We start from the raw sequence: 11,281 nt of genomic DNA, 5'->3' as shown, positions 1-11,281 counted from the left end.
AAGTATCTCGTGGAATTAGTCGACATGCGCGTATTGTAGGTCCGGACACCACATATATAAAAATAGATGAAGTCGAATCTATTATTTTGATTTGTTGTTTTTATTGAATTGTGTGGATTCGCATACCGATAAGGTGGATTACGTGGATTTGCATGTGGATAAAGAGCTCCAAAACAGTTCTCTTTATGATTTTTCACATACGTTTTATTTTTTACATTTTGTGCGGTGTCTATTACTTGCTTTTTCGCGCTAAGAAAGTCCTACGTTGGGTAAATCACTTTAGTAGGACTTCAAAAAATGAGGATTTTCTCATTTTGTTTCTCCTCCAGTCCATTTGTGTCCCATCCAGTTGAATGTCTTGCCATTTGTAAGAGATGAAAGCGAGGGGTAACTGACATGTAACATGACAATTTATTTTACGTCTACTTCTCAACCACTTTGATACAACCTATGACCAATTGATAGTTACTATATAAAGACAGATAAAAAGAAAGAAGAGAACATAGGAAAAAGAGAAGAAATTACTAGAGGGAGATGGAAGAAGGGAATGGGAAGGGAAGAGTATGTGTAACAGGAGGAAGTGGTTTTCTTGGATCATGGATGGTTATGAGACTTCTTCAACTTGGTTATTCTGTTAACGCCACTATTAGGTCTCATCCAGGTAATTTTTTATGAGTTTAAGTTATATACGTTGTTATTGTAAATAAATTTTTACACCATTAAATTATCCAAATAATATCTACAGGTAAGTCTTCTTAAATTGCCAAATTTGTAATCTTGAAAAATAAAACAGGTTACCGATAATCCCTGGGTTTGCTTCCTCACTTGTTTTCTATGTGAATATGTAGATAACTTTTTCAGTCGTCAAATGGAACAGTTTTTAGGCCATCTGCCATATCTGTTTTGCCATGGTCTTGTACCTTTTTTGTTTGCAGAAACAATTCTTGCCTCCGTGGTTTTATGACTAGTAAAATCAAATGAACAAAGGGCAGCCCGATGTGCTAAGCTCCCGCTATGCGCGGGGTTCGGAGAAGGGCCGGACCACACGAATCTATAGTACGCAGCCTTACCTTGCATTTCTGCAAAAGGTTGTTTCCACGGTTTAAAACTGTGACCTCCTGGTCACATGCATCATATTTACCAATTACATCAAGGCTCCCCTTCAATCAGATGAATGTCTAATAAAATTCTGCCAGGTCTTTTACTAAAAAAGATCTAATTGAATCTGACAACTATCCATATATCAAATGCAGGATGAAGTTTTATCTTCTTATTCATTTGATTGTTTTATGTGATTGTCCAATTGAAGTTACATTAGTTAGTCTTTTATTGATTATGAAATACATTCAAGTTTATGAAGATGAAAATTTTGAATCCACTGACTCTAGATCGCAAGAGGGATGTGAGCTACCTCACAAATCTTCCAGGTGCAAAAGAAAGGCTGCACATTTTTAAAGCTGATCTAGACAAACCAGAGAGTTTCAATCAAGCAATTGAAGGCTGCATTGGTGTATTTCATGCTGCACATCAAATTGATTTTGAGAACAAAGAGAGTGAAGAAACAATAACACAACAATCGATTAATGGGACTTTAGGTATTTTACAGGCGTGTTTGAATTCAAAGACAGTTAAGCGTGTCGTGTACACTTCTAGTGCAGCTACGGTTATGGTTGATAGTTCAAGTATAATAGATGAAAACTCGTGGACTAACGTTGATCTTGTAAGAACCTTAAAGCCTTTTGGAGGTTCTTACGCGATTAGCAAGACATTAACGGAAAAGGCAGCTCTGGAATTTGCAGAAAAAAATGGAATTGATTTTGTGACTGTAATCCCTACTTGGATACATGGCCCCTTTATTACTCCTCAAATTCCTGGCTCTGTTCGCTCATCCATGGAAATGATTCTTGGTATGTCTTAAATTATATTTAGCATTGATTATCATTTGCTCAATGTATGTTTTACTTAATAGTAGTTGAAAATCTTTGCAGGTCATCAAAATAATGCGATAACTTATCCTCCAATTGTACCTTTTGTACATGTAGATGATGTGACAAATGCTCACATCTTCCTTCTTGATTATCCTAACGCGAAAGGGAGGTATATTTGCTCAGCTGTTGAAATAACACGTGAAAAGCTAGCTGAATTTCTTACAACTAGATACCCTGAATTTCAAAAACAAATTACTGAGTAAGTATAGATTCTTCATTCTTGCCTAACTTCAATTTGATTAGCCAAAGATCGAGCATGTGATATTGCTCTCATAAGCTAAGCAATGCATTTTTTAATTGCTTATAGTAATATCTAGGACACAAGCCAAATTAAGAAGTTTAATTTGAGACAATGAAAGAAACTAATTGAAGTATTGCAGGTACCGAGGGACAAGCAGTGAAGAACTTAAAATACCTAGCCTTTCACCAAAAAAGCTTTTGGAGACTGGATTCAAGTACAAGTATGGTCTTGAGGAAATGTTTGATGGAGCAATTGAGTGTTGCAAACAAAGAGGCATACTCTAATCCCTTTGTTTCAATGTACTTATTCACCCGAATAATTGGAATCTTACATTTTATTGCTCTAAGTATATCGGTGGTTCAAATGAATGGACAGAAGTCCTGCAAATGCATTTGCATGGATCAAGCCTAAAAGTGTAGAGGTTTTAATATTTGTATCCAATATAACATGCTCTAAATGATATTGGAGATTAGAATGCTTACCTTAGACCAATAGATAGTTCCTTAGCTGAACTGAAATTCCCTCAAACCTGTGAGTATTTTCGCTCAAAATTAGAATAGAAAGTTTGAAATCTTGCAAAACTGATCTTTTATACTCGGGGCTCAGGGTGTTTACTCTCAAAATCGTGATAACAATTGAATTTATAAGTTGTTTTAAGGATACATGGATTAATTTGACACAAAGCGATAGATTGTATTATAAATAAAGCAAACAATATTAAAATGAATTCAAACCGTGTGACTTGAAAAATTATAGCCTTGAGAAATAGACCTTGCTCGAATTGAATATGATCCAAAAGTTGTCAAATACAGAAGAACAGTAGTTTGCAGAAAGAAAATAATATTATAAAGCTTTGGGATGCGTGTTACAATGTGTATTACAAAGAGTCAGACCTCCTTTATATAGTAGGGGAGTCCTGCGTTAGGTACAATTCTATAAAAGGTAAGAAATCTCGTGATTTGCTAATTAGTCGGTCTCTCAATGATACGTGCCGAGATTCCTGCCGTGATATCCGACCTGTTGCGGATATTTCGGCCTTCCGTTATTGAGTCCGATAATGTTTCCTCGAGCTTGTACGGAATCGGGGTCGATTCCGGAGTCACGGGCTCGAAGATCTTGGAGACGTATGTTCTGACTTCGTACTTTGGTTCAGTGGAACTTGAGATCGATCTTCCATCCATCATGTTTCGGTACCGATCCATCATGCAATAAATGAGCCCGGTTTCGGCCGTATACAGATAGTCCCCTTATTTTTCGGAGTGTAAACGACGAAAAACGATATGAGCCCCTAATCCTGATCTCGATACTTCGCTTCAGAAACGACAAAAATAGACGACACGTCTCGTCAGTCACATCTTAATGGCATTAAATGTTCGTCAGTCGCTAGTTGGCCGCTATAGGTTTTGAACTGTCGTTTGAATACTATATATACTCCATCCTTCTTTCATTCAAACTTTACATTTAAACCTCTTCTACTCTTGTTCTTTAAAAAATCTTTGCATTCTCTAACACTTGTACCAGATTTCTTGAGGATTTTGCAACAATCTTCGCTTGTCTTCATTCCAAAACATTAGCGTAACATTTTAACTTCCTCTTCTTCATCTCTGTTCACAAAAAATGGCGAAAACTTCTAAGACAGTTCCACACAAAGAAACTGCCTCTTCATCATAGCCGCCCGACGAGGAAACAACGGCGGAACCTCACCACAATGTCATCTAAGTAGACCACCACAAATTCGTCGATGTACTCTCGGAAGACTTGGTTCATGAGAGTGCAAAACGTAGCAGGGGCGTTGGTTAAGCCGAATGGCATGACCAGGAAGTCGTACGACCCATATCTTGTCACACAAGTCGTCTTGTGTTCATCACCCTCTGCAATCCGAACTTGCCAATAACCTGTCTTCAGATCTATCTTGGTGAACACCGTAGCAACACCCAGTCTATCAAACAAGTCCGCCATTAGGGGAATGGGGTACTTGTTCTTCACGGTGATTTTGTTGAGAGCTCGATAATCCACACAGAGTCGCAGGCTGCCATCATGTTTCTTTTGGAATAGAACAGGGGACCCATATGGGGACTTGGAGGGTACAATGATCCCTGTATCAAGCATTTCCGTCAATTGTCTCCGAAGCTCGGTGAGTTCGGGTTGTGACATTCTGTAAGGCGCCCGGGCAGGTGGCTTCGCGCCCGGCACCAACTCAATTTCATGGTCCACAGTGCGCCTAGGCGGGAGCCGCTTTGGCATGTCTTGTGGCATGACATCTTCAAACTCCAGTAGTAACTCCTTCACGGGTTCAGGAATGGGACCCGAGGAGCGTTCTATATCTTCAATGCAGAGGGTTGCCAGGAACGTAGGTTCATTCCTTTTGACCCCCTTCTTCAACTGCAAGGCCGAGATGTTCTCAACGGCCATCTTCATGGGCAGGCACGGGATAATGCAGGGCTTGGCCCTATTGGTACCCATCATCAGTAGCATGTCTGCAAATGGTACAGGCATGGTGTTGGTTTGCCTTAGGAATTCCAGCCCAACAATCAACTCGAAGTCATCTATGATCACCACTCGCAAGTTGAATTTTCCTTCGTAAGGACCAAGCTTCACCGGTACTTCTTTAGCTATTCCACCCACTGGCTGGGGAGGTGAGTTGATACCCTGAAGTGTTTTTTCCTAGTGGGTGTTCGACCGGAGCTGATTTCAAGGTCGAAAAGACTTCCTCGGTACCGGGTCGATGCGATCCGGTCTCGAGATATATATGCTCGATTACCGACGGTCTCCTTTCCAAGGTCAAAGAAGATTGCAACTAGGTTGATAAACACGTGGTGGTGCCCACGCCTAAGGAAGTGATTACTACCCACTTGGAGGTTTTTTTTTTAAGTATTTACACTTATCCCTTCACGTCGGGCCCCTTGGACCCGGTCATCATCTCCTTTTGTAAGAGGTACGAGGTAACCATTGGCCAAATCCATCCCCCTTTCTGGAGGAAAGTAATTCTCCTCCGCTTCTTCGTAAACAAAATCGAGGGGTGTTCCTTCACCCTCGATCATCTCATGCGCCTGTACAGTCCCCGACTCTACCGAGCGGGAACAATAAAGCTTGCCCGCCGGTCGAGTAAGGCCTAATTCTCGAGTATAGACGAGGATTGTGACCGAGGATGGTTGGGCCGATTCGTTTGAGTGAAGACCTCGGATTTAATCCCGCCCGAGGACATGCCATTTCCCGAGAAATGGAACATGAAACGTAAGTATAACTTTGCCTTAAAGATTTTGCTTATTGTTTTTCCTTTTTCCTCCCTTCTTATCAACGTTTTGTGGTGCAGTTGTTGCTCGAATGCCGAATGCAGTTCCTCGACTCAAGGAGATGGTCGAGGACCTCGTGTCACAGAAACCCTATTCCGAGCGCCGCGCGAACTGTCGAATGGCCGGTTGGAAGCCCGTTCCCATGGTAAGTTTTCTTTTCCGATTTAATAATACTTGATTTTTTCCTCGAGCCGTTGAGTTCTTATTATTTCCGTTTTCTTTTGCAGGTCTTATAAAGGATGTTTCTATGAGGCCTCCGTCAGGTGACGAGGATGTGCCTCTTGAGTCCCCTGCTCCGAGGCAGGGTGATGAGAAGAAAACGAAGAGGGCCCCGAGTTCTCCGAGCTCGAAAAAGAAGAAAACAAAAAGAAGTCTGGTGCGTAAACCTAAGGGTAGCACCAGTGCTCGGGCACCCTCTTCAGACTCACTCCACTGGCTCAGGGATGAGTCAGAAGAAGAAGAAGAGAACACCGAGCTGATAGCCCGTGTGTGGTCGGGTGTCGTGATACGAGGGGCATCTGGACCAGCGGGAGCTGAAACTGAATTGTCTCGACTCGGGGTGGTCAATGAGGGAGCTTTAGCCGAAGCTTCTGAACCAGAAGGGGGCGAGGCCACTTGCCTCGAGATAGGGAGGCCGAAAATGAGATCGTAGCCGGTTCTTCTCGGGAAGCGGATACTGCTCCGAAGGGCATACTCAGAGTGATAGACCTCTCCGGTTCGCCATTATTTACTGAGTATATGATTGGCGATGCTCAGGCGCTGAAAGAATGATCCAACGAAGAGCCAAAGGGGGCGGTAGACCCCATTAACAACTTTTTTGATGGCATAGACTCTACCGCTATGGAGGACGTCACCGGGTTGGGAGATATACCGGTGCCGAAGAAGAGTCCATCGAGTGGACCTGCCTTGAGCCCGGAATTAGTCAATCGGTTCCCAGCCCCGAGTTTGAATCTTGAATAGAAGCGGTCAATCGTTATGTCCATTCCGGAAGATGGCCGGGTGCTTTCTGCCCCGTGGGAGTGGCCAGTTACCTTCGGTGCTTGGTGACCGAGGAGGATTAGGCCAAGATGAACGAGGTGGAAGTGCCTTGTTCATTCAATGAATCCCAACAGGCATTAAATCGGGTAACCTCAGATATCTCTTAATAATTTCTAGTGCGTACTTAGATTATTTTGTAGATGCTTGTAACTCCTCTCTCTGTGTTTGTAGGCTTCGGTGCTCCACCATGAAACGTTCCTCCGATACCGGGAAGAGCTGAACCAATACGAGGCCGAGATCCGAGGGCTCACTGAGAAAAGAGATGCTTACAAACTTCTCAGTGAGCAAAGAGAAGGGGAGGCTAAGGGCCTCCGAGCTGAGTTAGAGGTGGCTCGGAAAGAGCATGCCGACCTGGTTGAGCAGGTAAGAAGAATTTTGGAAGTTAGTGACGACGAATCGGACATGGTGACTAACGATCCGAACCCGCAGGTCCAACAGAAGATTGACAATATCGGGCAGCTCCGGGAAGAGGTAGATGTAGTAAAGGCTGAGGTCGAAAAATGGAAAAAGAATATGGACCGCCTGGCCTCAGAAAAGGAGACCGCCCGGGCCCAACTGGCTTCGGCTGAAGTCCAGCTCTGAGGTATAAAGGAGAAGTCCTTGGCGCAGGCCAAGAAGATCGAGGAGCTCCAGCCCCAGTTGAATTCGGCCATCTCTGATCGAGAAAGTTTGTCCACGGAGCTTGAGGCGACCAAGTCGGAAGCTAAAGTAATTAAGGCCAATGCTAATGAGATGGTGGACGTTTATAAGGCCGATGCCGAGGCTTCACAGGTTCGAGCAAAAGACATCACCGAGCATGCTAAATAGCAATCTCGAAGGGAGGCCCTTGAGGAAATCCATGCTCGAGGTTTCAACCTATCAGCTGAGATCGAGAACGCCAAGGAGCTCGAAGTGGAGGCTAAAAGGTTGGCTTATACCGAGGATGATGATGAGTCCCAGAGTTTAAGCGAGTCCGAAGGCGGGGAAGACCCCGAGGGTGGAGATGCTTCCCTTGATGAGGACAAGGCCACTTAGGCCTTTAGTTGTTTTTGTTTTGCGTTTTTTGCATTTTTGTTGAGGTCGGTCGGCCTTTGTAAAAATTTCATCAGGCTGTTTGGCCCTTGTAAAACGAATTTTGTATATATATATATATAAAAAAAAAAAATAATATTATATATATATATATATATATATATTATATATATATATATATATATATTATATAATATATATATATATATATATAAGGCTTTCTTTCCCTTTCACGGCTTTCGAATTTTTTCCTTTGCTTTATTATTTATACACAAAGATCGAAATGCCTTAGCACAAAATAATTAAGATTCAAACAAACCTTGCCTTTATACTATTCTGTTTTAAGGAATTTTGGGGTTCGGTGTTACCTGAAACTTCCTCCCAAAGTAAGTAGTTGAGATTATAGTTCGCTGAGGGCAACCTTTAGAATCGTTTATGAAATTTTTTTTTTCAAAGGACTTGTTTTTATTACGGGTTTGAGACGTCTTCGAGCCATGTTAATATGGCCGTAGCCTTTTAGTTTGGGTGTCGCCTAGTGGGCTTGCTTTCCCGAGTTATGGGGGCTTGCCTAAGATAACAGTCCCCGAATGGGGATGGCCGTGGCCATTAAAATTCGGGGCTTTCGTAATAGGTCTTATGTCCCCGAGGTCTAATAGGTTGGACCGTTCGAGTTTGTTTTCGGACGGCAGTCCCCGAGTTGAGCCTGCATCATTTTGAAGATCATCCGTAGATTGACCCCGTCTCCTTCAATGTTTTGAGTATTCTGTGCTGTTGACCGGGCTCCACCACCGATGCTATTCTCGGGGTAGTAGGGAGGCTTGTGTCGATAGCCACATGCAAATAAGCGTCCAACGGGTCCGCAATTTGAATTCTGACGGGATCAACGGGCGGTACCTCGTTACCGGGCGCTAGGTTGTTGTTTTCACCATGGTGAGGAGACTCACGTCAATAGGTAGGGGTGCTAATTGTGAGTTTGACATTTTGAGCTTAAGCCTGGAATCAAAGACACTTCAAAGAACAAGTGAAAAATAATGTGTGTTATGGCAATTCGTATCAAATAACCACTATTGTCCTTAGCCCCACGGTGGGCGCCAAACTGTTTAACCTCAAAATCAGATAATAATTGAATTTATAAGTGGTTTTAAGGATACATGGATTAATTTGACACAAAGCGATAGATTGGATTATAAATGAAGCAAACAATAATAAAATGAATTCAAACCGTGTGACTTGAACAATTATAGCCTTGAGAAATAGACCTCGCTCGAAATGAACATGATACAAATAATGTCACATGCAGAAGAATAGCAGTTTGCAGAAAGAAAATAATATTATAAAACTTGGGTGTCACGACCCAAACCTATGGGCCGCAACGAGCACCCGGTACATTACATAACCGAGTACCAACATAACATATCTTTCTTATTGTACTTTCATTGGTAAATGGGCCAAAGGGGCCGTCATGGGCTAACTGGAATAAACAAAGGGGAATACTCAATATATGACGACCCAACCTGATATAAAAACTTATACATGTGATATACGGGTCCATAAGGTCAACATGATCATTTGTAAAGTCAAAACATAGGCCGGCAAGGCCATACAAGCATTCGTATACATGGCATCGGTCTACAAACGTCTAAGAGTACACACTTAACTTAAAGGTCAGGACAGGGCCCCACCATACCAAACAATACGCGTCTAAATCATAATGACCAAACAAGCAACTCCGGAGCAAATGGAGCGCACCAACATCTTCCGTTGAGCTGATAGCCTACTTGGAGGACTCTCGACCTATCTATCGGGACCTGCGGGCATGAAACGCTGCGTCCCCAGGCCAAAGGGACATCGGTACGAATAATATACTGATTATGTAAGGCACATAAATAAGTACATAAAAGACATGGAAGAAATATAGAGTACATGACTCAACCTGTAAGTATGGATAACTCTGTAAATCATGAAATACTTATAGTGTCATGCATATGCATATGAATATCATGTTGTGCATAAGTACATGTGTTCATAAAATCATCAAGCCTATGAGGGCATCCCATCATATCATCTCGGCCACTGTGGGCAAAATCATCAACGTATACCAGCTAATCATGTGGTGCTGCGTATATAACGCCATAACCTTTTTCCCATATCTCATATACATATAATATACATATATACGCGTATATAACACCATCTGATCATGGGTCAATGTACATGTATAAATGCATGAAATGCATAAGAAATACGTTAATAAGATTTTCTCGGAATGCCATAAAAATCAATATGCCTTTCGGATAAACTTTATAATACGTATTTTTTTGAGACCCATGAACAGAAGATATAATAATAGTTCACATTGGGAATCAAGAATACAGATACCCCTAGTATTTCTATGAATAGAGTCATTTATGAGAATTGCGTATTTTGCTCTTTTCATTTGTATTATCTGGATCATGCCAAAAAGAAAGAAGGGATAGCCTTAACATACCTTAAACGATTCTCTTAGAGTTTGCAATTCACATCTTACAAAATCAATCAACCAACGTTATCATTTTTTTTTTGTATGGATTTGTTTTGGCTATTTAAAGAGCTCACGATCAGCCATCTCTATAAGATATTCAATTTGGTTAGTAAGAAACGTGAATTTACATTGCCAAAATGTGAAGTAAGTGATAGTCTTACTAATCATAGAATACTTTTGGGTGTGTCCCACTTGTTGGATGACTATGTCAACCTAATCCCTCTAACTATGCCATCTATCCAACACTTTAATGAGTCACTTAAATGGGATTGGGGTGCTGCCACATAACCCCTTAGTTGGGGTTTAATCATTATCCAATAATTCCTTAATTGTTTAGGTAATATCCCATTACCCAATAATTAATCAATTACCCACATAATTAAGACTTATCTCAAATTACATAAAATATCACTCATTTTTAACACACTTTATATACCTTAATGTCATGGTCATGTGGTACCTTGTATGACACTAGTTCATGAATACGAGGTATTATAGCTTGGACCGTATTTTATACCTAAATTGCCAAACTTCTACGGAGCTCATTTTCTTCTATTCGCTTACCCTCTCACCTTCGCGAATTAACTTATCACTTGTTTGAAATAGTGTAATATGTATAATCCCAAAATAAATCTCATTCCCGAACTTTCATCAATTTACTTATGGCGTACTTTCACGCACGAAAACGTGGGGTGAAACATCATTTCCCCCTTTGGAACATACGTCCTCGAATGTTGGCTGATGCACTTATCATTATCATAGCCTATAGTCCTTACGAATACTTTAGTACTCTCCTTGCCATCTTAGGCAGTTGTTCTATGAATAATTCCAAAGTCCAGGGCATTCCCCCCTTTAGGCCTCTTTCTCATACTATGTCTTATGGTCGGAATCCTTCCAATCTCGTAACTGTTGTTACATTCTATCATGCAGTCTGTACGACTTTGACCTTGTAAGTGCGCCTATGCGACTCTTCTCCCCTTTTTTCTCCAGCTTTTGGCCAATCTCTAGGCCTCACTTTGTAAACATATACAGAGCTTGACAAGATGTCCCTCTGGGCATCTATAGGTATACTGAAGTTCTTCGCTCGATACTTTGTTGAACTTACGAATATTGTTATACCTTATTTCATATATCCGTTTATCCATCCGTATGACTTTACTGTCATAACTCTTACTTTGATTTATCGTTA

At 41.4% G+C, this 11,281-nt stretch overlaps 1 protein-coding gene across 1 annotated transcript; it reads left to right on the top strand.

Annotated features, from left to right (window-relative positions):
* Positions 1 to 274: 274 nt before the first annotated feature.
* Positions 275 to 2,710, top strand: LOC109210909 (vestitone reductase-like). The gene is made up of 4 exons (XM_019374387.1): positions 275 to 661; positions 1,389 to 1,907; positions 1,989 to 2,187; positions 2,369 to 2,710. The coding sequence occupies exons 1-4, from the start codon at positions 535 to 537 to the stop codon at positions 2,511 to 2,513; spliced, it is 990 nt and encodes a 329-aa protein (XP_019229932.1). The 5' UTR covers positions 275 to 534; the 3' UTR covers positions 2,514 to 2,710.
* Positions 2,711 to 11,281: the final 8,571 nt, after the last annotated feature.

The sequence above is a fragment of the Nicotiana attenuata genome, unplaced genomic scaffold (genome assembly GCF_001879085.1).
Source record: "Nicotiana attenuata strain UT unplaced genomic scaffold, NIATTr2, whole genome shotgun sequence".
In the NCBI taxonomy this organism is placed as follows: Eukaryota; Viridiplantae; Streptophyta; class Magnoliopsida; order Solanales; family Solanaceae; genus Nicotiana; species Nicotiana attenuata.
This window is presented reverse-complemented; position numbering and strand designations above follow the sequence as displayed.